The sequence below is a fragment of the Seriola lalandi genome, unplaced genomic scaffold (assembly GCF_002814215.2).
Source record: "Seriola lalandi dorsalis isolate HSWRI2012SDOR001 ecotype SW California unplaced genomic scaffold, Sedor1 jcf7180002053737, whole genome shotgun sequence".
NCBI lineage: Eukaryota > Metazoa > Chordata > Actinopteri > Carangiformes > Carangidae > Seriola > Seriola lalandi.
This window is the reverse complement of record NW_019524290.1, coordinates 15,196-28,863: the sequence shown is the minus strand read 5'-3', so window position 1 is coordinate 28,863 and position 13,668 is coordinate 15,196. Positions and strand designations below refer to the sequence as shown.

At 38.6% G+C, this 13,668-nt stretch overlaps 1 protein-coding gene across 3 annotated transcripts in view; it reads right to left on the bottom strand.

Annotated features, from left to right (window-relative positions):
* Window positions 1–13,668, bottom strand: part of rad18 (RAD18 E3 ubiquitin protein ligase) — a 28,235-nt gene that overhangs the window by 1,625 nt on the left and 12,942 nt on the right. For all 3 annotated transcript variants that reach the window (XR_015436956.1, XR_015436957.1, XM_023401730.2), the window contains exons 10-12: window positions 9,815–9,940; window positions 8,886–9,006; window positions 5,509–5,553 (exon numbers count right to left, since the gene is read on the bottom strand). Coding sequence is in view for 1 of the 3 variants with exons in the window: in XM_023401730.2 (XP_023257498.1) it covers window positions 5,509–5,553; window positions 8,886–9,006; window positions 9,815–9,940 (292 nt within the window). In the remaining 2 variants the exon portion in view is untranslated. The remainder of the gene's footprint in view (window positions 1–5,508; window positions 5,554–8,885; window positions 9,007–9,814; window positions 9,941–13,668) is intronic.

Sequence of the window (13,668 nt, the reverse complement as noted above, 5' to 3'; positions counted from 1 at the left end):
CAGCATTGTAAATTGGAGATAGGTGGTGTCTGAGACCTCCTCCCCTGTTGAGGGATGGTTTCTCTATTTTAACGTAGATGGCCTCTTTTACTCCTCTTTCGAACCAACTGTCCTCTCTGTCTAGGATGTGGACATTGCTGTCCTCAAAGGAGAAAGCCCACTTGGAGATAGGTGGTCTCAGACACCACCTATCTCCAATTTACAATGCTGCCCTTTCATCCCTTCCCAGGAGACTCAACAATCTAGCCTCCAAGAATAACAACTGTTCACAAGTGGCATGTGACTCCAACGACTGTCGTGATAACACAATAGAGCACTAACGAAGTCGAAACCAATTTTCCACCAACAACAGTCATGCAAACGACTGTCGTTGACACTTGGAGCACAAAAGGGAACCAGTGACATCATCATCCTTGTGAACGCCCACAAGAGGTTAAATACCTGGGTCTCCACACCAGAAAGTAGGACCAGTCCTAGCCTGGTCAGATGCGTACACGAACTGATGAAGCCTCTTGGATGAGAGGTGAAACGTCTTCACAGACAAACAACCTAGTCCAGTTGTTTCGATTTAAAAAACTCCTTTAGGACACACAAAATGTTTCCATTTTGGGGCCGTGGCTGAAAAGACAGATTTGTTACCAGAACATTAAGTAATTTTTCCTTGTAAAAGCATAACGTCAACTTTAGGCCAACATGAGCTGAGCAGGCGCTGTTTATGGTGCTGTTTATTGTAAATCCTGTACATTGGGTAGGGAGTGTGGAATCATAGGACAGAGTTTGCAGATTACCTCATTAGTGTTCAGGTTCCCTTTTGTCTTTGGGTTTAAATCCAAAATATTGCAGAGTAGGTGCTTTTGCTTTTTGCTTTGACACCAAATCGTTGTCTTGTCAGCCAACTCTCCTCTGGTCACTTGATAAGACTCTGCAAAACTGTGCAACAGTGACTACCATGGCAACCCTTTTGTTGTGTTAACACACATCATGACAGTCTTTCTGCACAGCCCCTCTATGGATCAATCGAGCAGCCACAATGTACTGTAGGTGCTCACATGAAATGTAAAAACAGAATTGATTTTGTCCATTGACAATTCATTCAAACAGAACAATCACCCATGAGATATATTGACAAAAAATAGGCACCGTTACTTGCAAATCTGCTATGAACGGGAGAGCAGGAAGAAAAAAAAAAAAGAAGAAAAATATGAAGCCACAGATGTCTGGAAGCCGTGACAGACAGTATGGGCTGTCGTTCCTGTTGTGAAGTTCAGTTTTACTTCTATCACATCAGAGACTCAGTCAAGACTTTGGCAGCAAGAACATGTAAAATATGAACAAGTGCCAAAATCCATCCACCAGATTGTTGCTCTTTATGGCAGTTAAAAACAAAGTGTTAAGGAAATATAAATTCTAACATTTTTCAAGCGTTTGTCAAATTTTTATTTTTTAAAGATTAATTCTACCATTGGAAGATGATGCATATTATAATATTGGTATTTGTTTTTGTATTGATATTTACATTCAGCTGCTATGGCAAGAAAATACACTACTACAATATCTTGTTTTTATTCTGAAGGAAGCCCTCCTGTTTTCAGTGGAACACATCTGGACAGAGTGCTCGGAGCCGTTTTTTCCCCTTATGGATTATCTATGACCACACCAGTGTTCTTTGCTACCAGGAGATCCCTGTTGGGCTCCACAGCTCAGCATGTAGTGTTAAGTTACAGCCTCATTACTGAAGCACCTCTGACACAAACTGATGGACAGTGAGATCCTCCATAAGAAAAGTTCAGATAAAATGGCTGGGAAACCAAAGGGGAGCCCTAAAACCACAAGGTCTGGAACCACTTACAGCTTCCATGAAGGGCTCTCTTCATCTGATTGTCCCACAGATGTATATCACCCTCCAGCCAGTGACAAAGTCCCATGTCTCTTTATCTTGACCCTATGGACTGGAAAAACAAAATTCCAGCACTGGAATTTGGGTCAGAAGTCCACGTGTGGGTAGTAGAAGGATGGGGAAATGTGTGAGTAAAGTGGATTACTGGTAAACAGTTGGCCTCTGCACAAAGTGTGGATTGGGACTAAAACAATCAACAGTTGTCATCTTTGCCAGCATCTGACAAAGGCTGGAGGATGGAGATAAAGCCTCGCCTGATGGAAAGAAAATTTCCTTTCACACTTATTACAAACACAGATTTGGCTTCCGCCCATTGAAATGATGATGCATTCCCAGGTCCAACTACTGGTGTACTGTGACTATATACAGTTAAGTGCTGTAGTTTAGGACTTAAACTCAGAGTCGGTCGGAAAGATGAAAAGCAGAGTCCAGATTATCCACAACAAACACAGTGGAATCACATTGAGACGTACGTGCTTTTGTTGCTTTATCAACATTATGACAGTGAAGCCTTGTGCATGTGAAATGTCCTTGAGACACACACACACACACACACACACACACACACACACACACACACACACACACACACACACACACACACGTGTGTGCAGGTAAGCATTAAGTTTTATTTAATTACAATGTACTGCCAACTGGCATGTTTTTTACTGCGATACACGTATTAAGATGAAATACTCTCGCACTAAGATATATTCTCATTGAATTTGTATCTGCATTGTTCATCCAAGGAGACATGTCTTAACCAGAAACATCATCTACACTGGTTTAATAATTAATCATTTAAAGAGTTCTAGTTTAGCAGCACAAGGCAGCAACAGAAACCTTGGAGAGGGGGCGAGGTTGCAGTGCTGTGCAGTAAAAGCAGCACCACACTGTGTAATAAAAGGGTATGATTCTGTGTCTCAGTGCAGGGCTACTAGGTGAATGAGCTACAGGTCAGAGTAGTTGTTTATAATGTGACTCCTCTGGGGTGAAAAGCTGTGTGTGACTATCTTATTGTATTGCTAGAATCTTTTGACATAGATGATCGCAGTAACAGCTCAGTGACAAAATGATCGAGAAAAAAAAAAAAGACACATAAATAAAACAGAACTTATGCACAGGCGAACAGCTTTACAAATGCAGAATGTATAAGTCTGACTATGAAACCCAGTTGTCACACCATTAATTGGGTCAAAATATGGACAAAAACATTTATTGCAGTCATAACTCAAACTCTGGCAAACAGTTTAAATGGATAAAAATCCATCCTTTTCTGGGGATGCTATGTCTTCAAAACAATCAGCAAGGGCTCAGGGGCACTACAAGAAAAACCGTCCGTATTTGCTGACAACTTGTTGACCAGGGCTGTTAACGAATATTCAAAATTTGATTATATAATAAAAACGCGTGTTCTCGCGTGTGCTTGGGCCGCTGCACTGAATGCACCACATGACGGACAGGAGTCGCACTACATCACTTTCATTGATTGAAAATAAACCGTAGGTCAAGCTGAAAAGCGAACAATTCAACGAGCGTGTGGTAACAATGGCTGAGAGTTTGAGGCCCAACTCTGCCACAGAGAGTTATTTAAACTCCAAGCGATCTAAAATGCCCCATTTGAAAATTCTTTGGATTTTGGATAGTAGACAGCAAAATTGTGGAACCTCATGAAAAGTTGTAGCTATGTAAGTTACAGTTAGTCTAACCTACCATTCTACCATTCTAGCACGAGCAACCTAAAATCCACATCTCAAAAACATGCACCTAAATGATCAGCTGTAAGTAGTAATGCCTCTTCTTGTACGGGTTTGTTTTCTTATGGACATAATGTGCAAAAATAGATGTGTGAATGGATTATTTCATTATTCATTTATTATTTTTGGCCAATATTGACGGCCCTATTGTTGACAAGAGTAACTCGATGAGTAGTGCTTATCTTGTTGCCTCTGATAACAAGTGAGTTTCCCAGACTTGCTGAAGGAAAACCAAGGAAACTTGACCATTCAGTAAAACTAAAAAGAAATGTTTTTTTTTTAATAATTTATAACCAGAACATACCTTTCACCTGATAAGAATAGAAGTCACAGCTAAAACACACAGGAAAATATATTCATAATATGGATCCAATCAATTCAGACTTCTACAGACCCACCTATAGTCAATCCAGAGAATGCAATCCAGGGAACAAATTATATCGACAGATATAGAATCCTATTTTCCAAAGGGCACAAGGCAAAGCACAGATATCTTTGCAGGTAGATAGCGCATTCATTTTTGTGTTTTCCGGTGCAAAGCTCACAGACAGTACATGTGTATGACTGTCTGTTACAGGACATTTAGTTCAGTAAATGACTTGAATTCGTCCGATACAGCCTATGAAACAAACAATTACAGTGTTATTAGTCCTTAAGATCAACATTTTTGAGCGTGTGAAACATAAATTCAAAACTACAAATTCCATCCAGAGATGTTTTAGCAGTGTGCAACAGAGGTCGACCTTTACTTCCCTGTTTGCATGTGTTGCATTGTGGACAAAGAGCTGATAGTGTTGCAGTTATATATTTGAGAGATACCTTTTGTGGGGAGAAATAAACTGAAAACAGGTCAGAGAAGACATGAATACCACTTGTCAGACTTGCTGTAAAATCAGCTGTTTAGTTTAGTTAAGTTTACCCCAGGACTGCAAAGGTGTCGCCCGCAACTTCTAACACTATTGCCTGAATAATGGAGAATGCATCATGAAATGAAATTATCCCTGATGCAGCCTACAGTAAAAAACATGATTTAAAGTCTGTTAAGCATTTTTGGTAGCGCAGTGACTGAAAGCTTACGCGTCCCCACCCTTTCGTTCTCACAAAATACTAGTGCCATTTCATGGGTTCTTTTGTTGTTTAGATTATTATCAGGAGTTAATTACATGAAAACAGATATTTTGAGCAAAATGATCAGACATGGCCATTGGACATAGATGTGCTAGGCTTGCACGTATGACTAGCCAAATTCTACCGATTGTGCTTGTGAGCAAAACAGAGACAGCATGCTTTCGGCAGAGCAGCAGTTATCTTCATTCTAATGCATTAATAAAACCAGACTATAACCAACAACCTCATCATGCTTGTAATTTACAGATAAAGCTGTCTTATATAAAGTTAATTTTCATTTAAACATAAATGTTTAAATGGATGTCTGTTGCTAGTCGATGAAGATACAGAGCAGACAGCTGCATTAGAATATTGCTGTAGATATGCAGCTATACTCTGTTGTAGAAAACACAGAGTTCAACAATATTCTCAACACCTCAGAAATATAAGGCCTTGGCTTCAAGTGGCGCAAATGCCTAGATCTAAGTGGAAGGGTAATGTGGTGCTGTATGTGGGATATCTAATATGCATAGTATCTATCAACTTGCACTGCGGAAAGCAATCCTGACAGCAGCAGTATGTTGACATCCAGTCTATGCATGAACACAAACCTGCAATTATGTCTTTTCTGTAATGGCTGACAGTGTGTATAAGGCAAATGTGTTGTAAGTGCTGGAACAAACATGTATGGATAGCACAGTTTAAAGTACAGTTTCAAGCAGTAACAATGACTGAAGAATCACTTACTCAAGGTTTCTGGCAGGCTCTGGACCAAAGATGTCAGAAAGAGAACTGTGAGGAGAGAAAGGGGAAGAGGAGGGAAAGAAAGGGAGAGGATGTCATTTTACAGAGATGAACAGATACATGGTATTCGCTGTTTCAACAAATACACTTACTGCACTGGCACCTGAATAACTGCCTGAAAGCCAGGTATGCCTAAACAGACTGTGATTTTCTTCTTTATTCTAGACTTATATGAGCAGGTGTTTTTACTGCATCGCGCATCCTACAGACCCAGCTGTCACTGGCAAAGTCGTGTTACTCACAAGATCAACTAAACGCCAAAAAAAAGTTGTTATGGCCCTGGATGTTACTTTAGAGAGAGTAAAAATCTAGATATCTGATATGTCACACTACCATATGTCAAAATGAATCCTCATTTCTCTGCCTGATTTCAAACTAGGGCTATAGTTGCATGATGTTGCCTCAGGCAAACACTTCATAACAAGTCAGAGTATATAGAAAGTACAACTGTCTTTTCTCCCGTCATGCTGACAGTCAGTGAGATCTGGTTAAAGATTTTAAAGTGGCTCTATGGTGACCTACAGGCTTTAGATTGAGGAACAATAACTTTAGATTGAGGTCCAGTCAATATACAGCTTGAAATTTTGTGGGCTTTTTTTTTTTTTTTTTCTTTTAAATTCCAAACTCATGGTAAGTTACAATGAAACATGTTTCAGGAAGGACTTTATAAATACAATTATTTTAGCCTGAGAAGCAATTCCGTTGTTGACATTTTGTGGGACTGAGCAACAGGTGAGTTTTTATGAACTAGCAGCAACACTACAATCATTTTTCTACTAGAAATCTATTTTTCCACACTTCTATAGCTTTGGGTGAACAGCATGTTGGCACTTCTAACTTGGCCATTCCCCTCTCTCCGTGTCTCAAGTACACTCGTATGCAGAACAGGCTAATGTGCTGAATTGATTTGCTGCATGTACTGTAAAGCTGATCTCATTTCATGTGCATTCATAACAAAATGGCTTTTCTGTTGTTACTTGAAAATTGAATCATGACGTTGTTCTGCCAGTTTATGGCCGGAGTTCTTCTGTTACCCATTACCTCTGTACTCTATGGTTGACAGGGTATTGTCGCCTAGCAACCCTTATCCCGTGTGTTTGTTTTTGTGTGACATCTTGAGGTCGTTTTAATCACTAATGCCGACTTTCTGATTTCATTTGAATTAGAAAGTAAAACCCCTATCACACTGGTGGTTGTACTATATTACTGCTGTGATTTTAAACTGCAGAGAGAATGATTTGAAAACAAAAACAAAAAGCATTCTTCTCAAAAAAAACAACAACAAAAAAAAAAAACACAAACAAAAACAAAAGAAATACAAGAGAGGAGAAACAAACAAAATAAATTAGCCTAAAGTGATTGTTGCATCCAGCCAGTTTGGAAAAGCTGGTATGCAAATCAAGAGCACAATATGACTGGCTGAGTTATTATTCATTTTTAATATAAAAAACTAAGCATGTAATATATGATTTCCATATACAACAGCTCTAAATATAAATATGGTAACACCTAACTTTGAGTCCCTTTATTGAGCATTTATAAGCAGTATACAAACATATAATAAGGGGTTTATAACACATTATGATGTAGTCGCATGCAGTTATAAGAACACTGTGTGTATGACACAGTATTTGCCAGTAAGTATAACTTCTCCTATGAAGACATATTCTATATTGTCACAACTGTGTTCACTATATTGTCTTTCATTATGCACCAGACACCATGTGTGGGTATCTGCAGGAGTTTAACCTGTAAACAACAGTAGTAGTTGCTGTTTTTGCAACATCCAGCAGCCACAATAAAGACTGTTCATTGCGTCAGTGTGCTCGCCTGGTTTCAGATTCCCAGATGTAGAGTTCTGGCTGCTAGGCTTCATTTAGAGAGTGTAAGTGATCTTTGCTGTTTGAGCTCAGACTGCACATCTGTGTGATTTCACAGTAATGATCTTTGTACTTTAACAAGCGGAAAAAAGACCAGAAAATAGCAAAATGATCGATTCAGAACTTGTTTAAAACCTGAGCTTTCTGAATACAAAATAACAAAAAGAACAAAAAGAACAAAAAGAAAAATTATAGCTAATATTAAATAGTGTGTCCAGTATGTTTTGATTTACATGCAGATCATCAACCCACAATGTTTAAATAGAATTAAAAACATCAACCTCAGGGTTTTTAAGAAAATATCCCAACAACAAAATAATATAAAATATCAGGTTCATTATAACTCCTCCTTTGATAACAGGTAGGACATATTTCCCTGCAGTGTCACAGTGTGATATAAGTTAAGTGACTGTAGGTGAAGAGCATAAAGTCTGAGAATGTGGTATGAAATCAAGTGATAACTACTCCCACTGAGTTTTCAAGGTTGAAACAGAAATTCTCTGTATTGTACCGAGTGTGATTCATACACATTTCTTCCCACACATTTAGTTTTTTTTTTTCAGACCAAGGATGTATTGCCAATAGATTGATGTCATGCAGATAAGCCATCGCACTGCACTATGTACACTGTGACTTTATGATCACCCCAACACAATGTAAGTTATTTCTTATTATTTTAGCTCCACTCCATTGCAGTATGTTCTCCTAGCTGGATCTGCTGGTTCTCCTAATGTTTGTGATATCAGCTACATGAGGGATGTACAGATTTCAGGGACAGGAATTAACAGGAACCTCTTACATACAATAATCCATCAATGTGCAGATTTAGTATGTGTTGTGATTCCGTATTTACCATACTGCAACATAACATTTTTGTGGTTTAGGGTTCACTTTTTGATCCCCCACTATGTATAACAGCTAATATTATATATCACAAGTAAAATATACAAAGAGAGGAAGTGTATTTTCTTGGTGTTAATCACAGGATACAGACAAGTTGTCAAGAGATTGTTGTCCAGCCAAACCTGTTTTGTCTGCTTTTTCCAAAATGTTTACATCTGAATGCAATTACCTCAGAGTTAACATAATAATTGTTATTACCATGATGAAGTTGGTGAGAAAAAACTAATTAAATATTAATCTGATTATTACAATGCAGCCCATATACAAGTGGCCAGAAAAGAAATGCTACTACATCTCTAAAATAAAGACAGTCAGAAATGCCCTCAAGGCTTTATCAGGCGGAAGCACTCTGCCAAGTAATCGTTGATCATTATCACTGTGGAATTGCACTTCAGAACCAAACTGTATGAAAATAGTCAAAAATACATTTACTCACCTACTCACCTTTTTGTCTATACAAGCACCAGCACTTGACAACAAGCTTTGAGGGTGTCACCCTCTGAAAGTGAATCAGGATATATGGTATCTATGACTCACCTGCTGATGGACACGTCACTGTAAGTGGGGCTGGGTGACAACTCAATCCCTCTCGCTAATGGCTCCTCGTCACTGTCTTCTACCTTTATCACTAAGCAGCTCTTTGATTCTTCAACTTGATCTGAAGGATGCAAAAATATATATCATCGTGTCAGACATCCAGGGGGAATCAATCAGTGGAGTGATGACCTGTCAAAAGGAGTATGCATAAAATGTCCCTGCCCCTGACAACCCAGTGTCCTCACATATTCTCAATGTGTAAAAGTAGGTTTCAGGTCCTGCTGGTACTATGCAGCCTTTTATTTGTGTAATGCGTACAAATTAGCAACATGCAACCCCATTAATTTATTTGTTCAGTTGTAAAAAATCACACTATTCAAACCATTATAAAACATTTTGATGAATTAGAGAAAATTACAAATTATACTGAAAATATATGAAAAAACATTTGTCACCGCCTTTCAAGACTAAAAATCACTCTAATAAATTATCAGTATGTGAAATTATCTAAAAACTGTAGTTACCTCAGTTACTCTTTCCACTCCTCACCTTCTCTGAACCCCCTCTTTAACATTTTGTAAATTGTTGTCTGCATTTCCACTTGTTGCAAAAACAGACCAAAATTCATCACAGCCATTGATGTTTCTCTATCCACCCTTGATGCGCACAACAGTGGAGTGCACAGTCATGTTGTGAATTTTGGAAGGATGGAACAACAAAATTGAGTGCACTTAACTCACAAACCTCTCTCACACACACACAAGCAGCAGGGAGTCACTACAGCTGTGACAAGCTGCACTGCATGGCTTAGTAAAATAACATACTCATCACGATGCAATTCATTTGTTTTAGAATAGGAAATGCTGTTTGGAGAGTTAATGCTCTCCTACGGCTAGGGTACATTTTATTCCTGAGGAGTGTTGAAGTACCTGCAGAGGGCGTCTCTTCCTCTCTCTCCACTATGACTTCCTGTTTGATACGAGTCTGCCTTGTGGTCTCTAGGCGACCCCGGACATGGGCGATAAGGCGGGAAAAGTCGCTGCTGTGCTGCTTCCCTGTGGGCAAAATACCATATATGGTGGAATAGGTAAGTGGGGAAGAGCTTTTAATGGCATGGGTGTTATAACATTATGCAACAGTATCTGAGGTATGCACTTGGTGTCAGTGAGCTTAATGCAAAACTGGATATTATCATTTAAGGTTAGGGTTACGTACCTAATAAGCTGACTAGACGCTTTTTAAAGAAAGAAGGAACCCAACCCGTGAACAGGCCACTGTTTGTTGTTTGGGAAATCGTGTATTAATATTTATAGTAAATACAGACTCATTTTTCTTTGAGACAACAAAATCAAACAGATCATGCAAAACAGATTAACATTTTGACTTGGAAATGACAAGTTCCAACCTTGAAAGGTTGAATAGATTTTGGAAGAATACAAGGTTTTATTCATGAGTCTCAGTGTTTGAAGTGAAATAACACAGCTGCAAGCTCCAAGATGAGATCACTATGGCAAAACACTCAGACTGAGAAAGACGCCAAACACTCATTGAGAAGACATTATAGTTGAGTATTGAACTGAAGCAGGGAAGAAGAAAATTTTAATTTTGCCAGTGATCCAAAAATAAAAGCTTTAATCACTTTCCACAGAAATCCAGAGGATCTGCAAATCTGTGGTGTTAATATGAGCAAAGATTGGAAAGTGGAGCCAGAACTGAGAGATTAAAAAAAAAAAAAAAGTGACTGTTTTAAAATTGTGTACTACATACATTGAAAACTTTTTGAACATTAGCTGATCTGAAGTTGATAAAGATGAAATTGAAAAGCATGGAATTTGTATCTCTCAGAAACATTGCTAAGCAGAGCCCCAGTTTGTTGCTTATGGTTACCAAAATTGACAGTAGAATTTATTTCACTCGTAGACACTTGGAAGCTAAATGCTTGATGTTTGTTTGGAACCACATTAGTTGTTGCCCTGGCAACAGCTAAACTTCCTGGGGGCAGTATGTGTTTAAATTAAATGTTTCCATTAAAGCCGCTATCATCAGTTATGGTTAAGGTTCAGTTGAGGGTTCTTTTTTAAATATTAAAAAAATAATCCACCCTTTCCATGGTTCTAACACACACACATATGGAAAACCTTATAAAAGTAATATATATAGTATATATATTTTAAATTTAAAAGACAAATCTGCAATTTAGTTATAACATTTGCCAGTAAAACTATGTTTTTCTTTTACCACTGCAGCAATGAATGCACATCGTGACGCTGACAGTGGGTGACTCAAACTCTAATGGAGAGTGGGCGCCACTCTGTTATTATGAGACAACCTTAATCAATTAAAACTTTGAAAATGGAACAACTGTGCTATCTCAGACCTATCACTGATAGCTTAAGTATACATTTACTCTTCTGAACAATTATTGTACTACATCTGTACTAGTTTTGGTAACATTGCATTGCAAAATGCATATCACCCATGACAAAAATTCCAGTTTAAATACATTGTCTTATTTAATTATAAGTAAAAATGAATGTCATGTACCACGGCTGACCATTATATTTCATTGCAGTCTGCAGTCACAACATGGCAACAGTTGGGAAGCACATAGCACATCAAACTTGTCAGAGGCTGGTCTCACCACAAAGCAGGATTTCTGGGTTTTTCCTTGCAGTGACACTGGGTTGTGAACATGTGTTCTGAATAACCGGCAACTGACTATTAACTCTAAAAGAACATGTTGTCACATTAAGAGAAGGCTACAAGCTCCCGGTGGATTTAATGTGTGCATGCACATGTGCTGCTTTCACCTTCCTGTCTGCTCATTCACTATTCCCCACACTGGCAGAGTGAGTCATCCACATCCTCTGATAAATCAAGAGGTTATCACAGCAGTGCAGCTATTTTTAGAACCCTCCTCCTGTGAGTCACATCCATTTTTCAGCCACTTTCTAAGTTAGCTCTACAGAGTTCTTTCCAACAGGCTTTTCATCTTGTTCACCCATGTCAACATGGCTTCGGATAATGTTCTATAATGCTGCTCTTCTTGTTTGACCTCTGCACCCTGTGGATAGAAACAAAGACCTGGTCTGTATGTCTGATTATCTGTCTCTGACTGATTATCTATGAGCTCATAAGGAATGGAAAAAGCAAAATCTCAGACAGACACTTAAATAGCCAAATAACCCTACAAGTCATAATAAAAAAACTCTCGGGTATTATTTACCCTGAGGTAAAAACCTCATCAGTTTTACATTTTCCACCCACCTCTAGCTGCTAAATTACTCACGGAAGACACAGCAATCCTGCCTGTTTCTCGTCCTGAAATTGAGGGCTTCTATACTGAATAAAGTAAGATGGTGATTATGGCTGGGACACTGAATATGCAAAATGGTAATGATGTTGTTGGAGGCACAAAGTATGTAATGCTGTGAATATTGCTTATTCAGTTTACAGAACTGGCTCTCTAGACTCCTCCACTGCATTGCCATGCAACTATTACTCAACTTCGACTTAAATAACATCATGCAGTTTCTGTGATGGATTACCTGTGGGTTTTCCTACTCAACTACCTGCCAAGAGGAAAATAAAATGTATCCACTGACCAGTCTGAAAGCCTATGGTCTACTTTTAAAAATAGTCATCACAGGCAGTCATTAAGATGCCCAAAGTTATCAGTTTTTTCAGACATCTACTCTTGAGATAAGACTTTTAAAACTTTTGTGGCCCAGACTTGTGTCCTGCTTTGTTCTGTAAGGAAATAATTCAGGGGGATCTTTAAAAAAATGCCCCTTTAATAGTTTGACTGAGGTATTACAACAGAAGATTCAAATCAATAAACAGGGCTTCCTGCAGTATTTCAAAAGAGATGCGGGCCCTCTCACATTAAATAGAGACCACCTCCGCTATCATCAAAAGAAATTAAGAAACTTTCATGTACTTCAGGGAAAAAGCAGAGTTCTTCTAAGGTGCTGCCTTCAGTTCCTCTCCTTGTCTCGTGAGTGTGGCAAGATCCACTGATACATTTTCATTTTAAAATGGCAACTCTGTTTTCTGTTTGAATATCACATAACCATTCACATACACTGAGCGGATTGCTCTGCAGTTGGTTGCTTATTTGCAGAAAATACTACAAATGAGAAACGGCAATGGTGATACGTAAGACCAAAGACTTCTTTGCATGGACCGACGACGAGGTGGTACTGAAAGCAGCACATGGGTATAAGGAGTTCATGGCGGCTGAAAACATAGATTGGGAGTCCTTGCAAAGCAAATATAGTAACATATTAAGAGTGGTACCTGCTGCATTATCCTTCGAATCCATGAATCAGGGAAGTAAACGTTGTGAATTGAGGAAGGAAGTGATTGTGGGTGTCTGTGTCATCGTTTCAAGATGAGGTATAAACCTAGTGGACTGTGTATAGGTGTGCACAGGGTGTGATTTGTAAAAAAAAAAAAAAAAAACAATCTGCTGTAAACACCCCCTGATGACATATTACAAACAGTTTGTGCCAAATCATTTTGACAGAGCAACAGCCAATGGGCCACTCTGTAACTTCACTCACTCAACTCAGTCATGAACATGCGCAGATGTCCAGCCAAGAAGGGAAATCACAAAGAAAATCATACATGGAGATGAAGAAATGGAATTAAATAAAATTAAAAAAAGAATCGTAGAAAAGGGAATAATAGAAGTTACTAGAAAATTCCAGGGAAATTTTGAGTGCCACGGGGGCTACTGCCGGGATGAGTACATGATTTATTTCCAGTGTTCAAAAGTCAC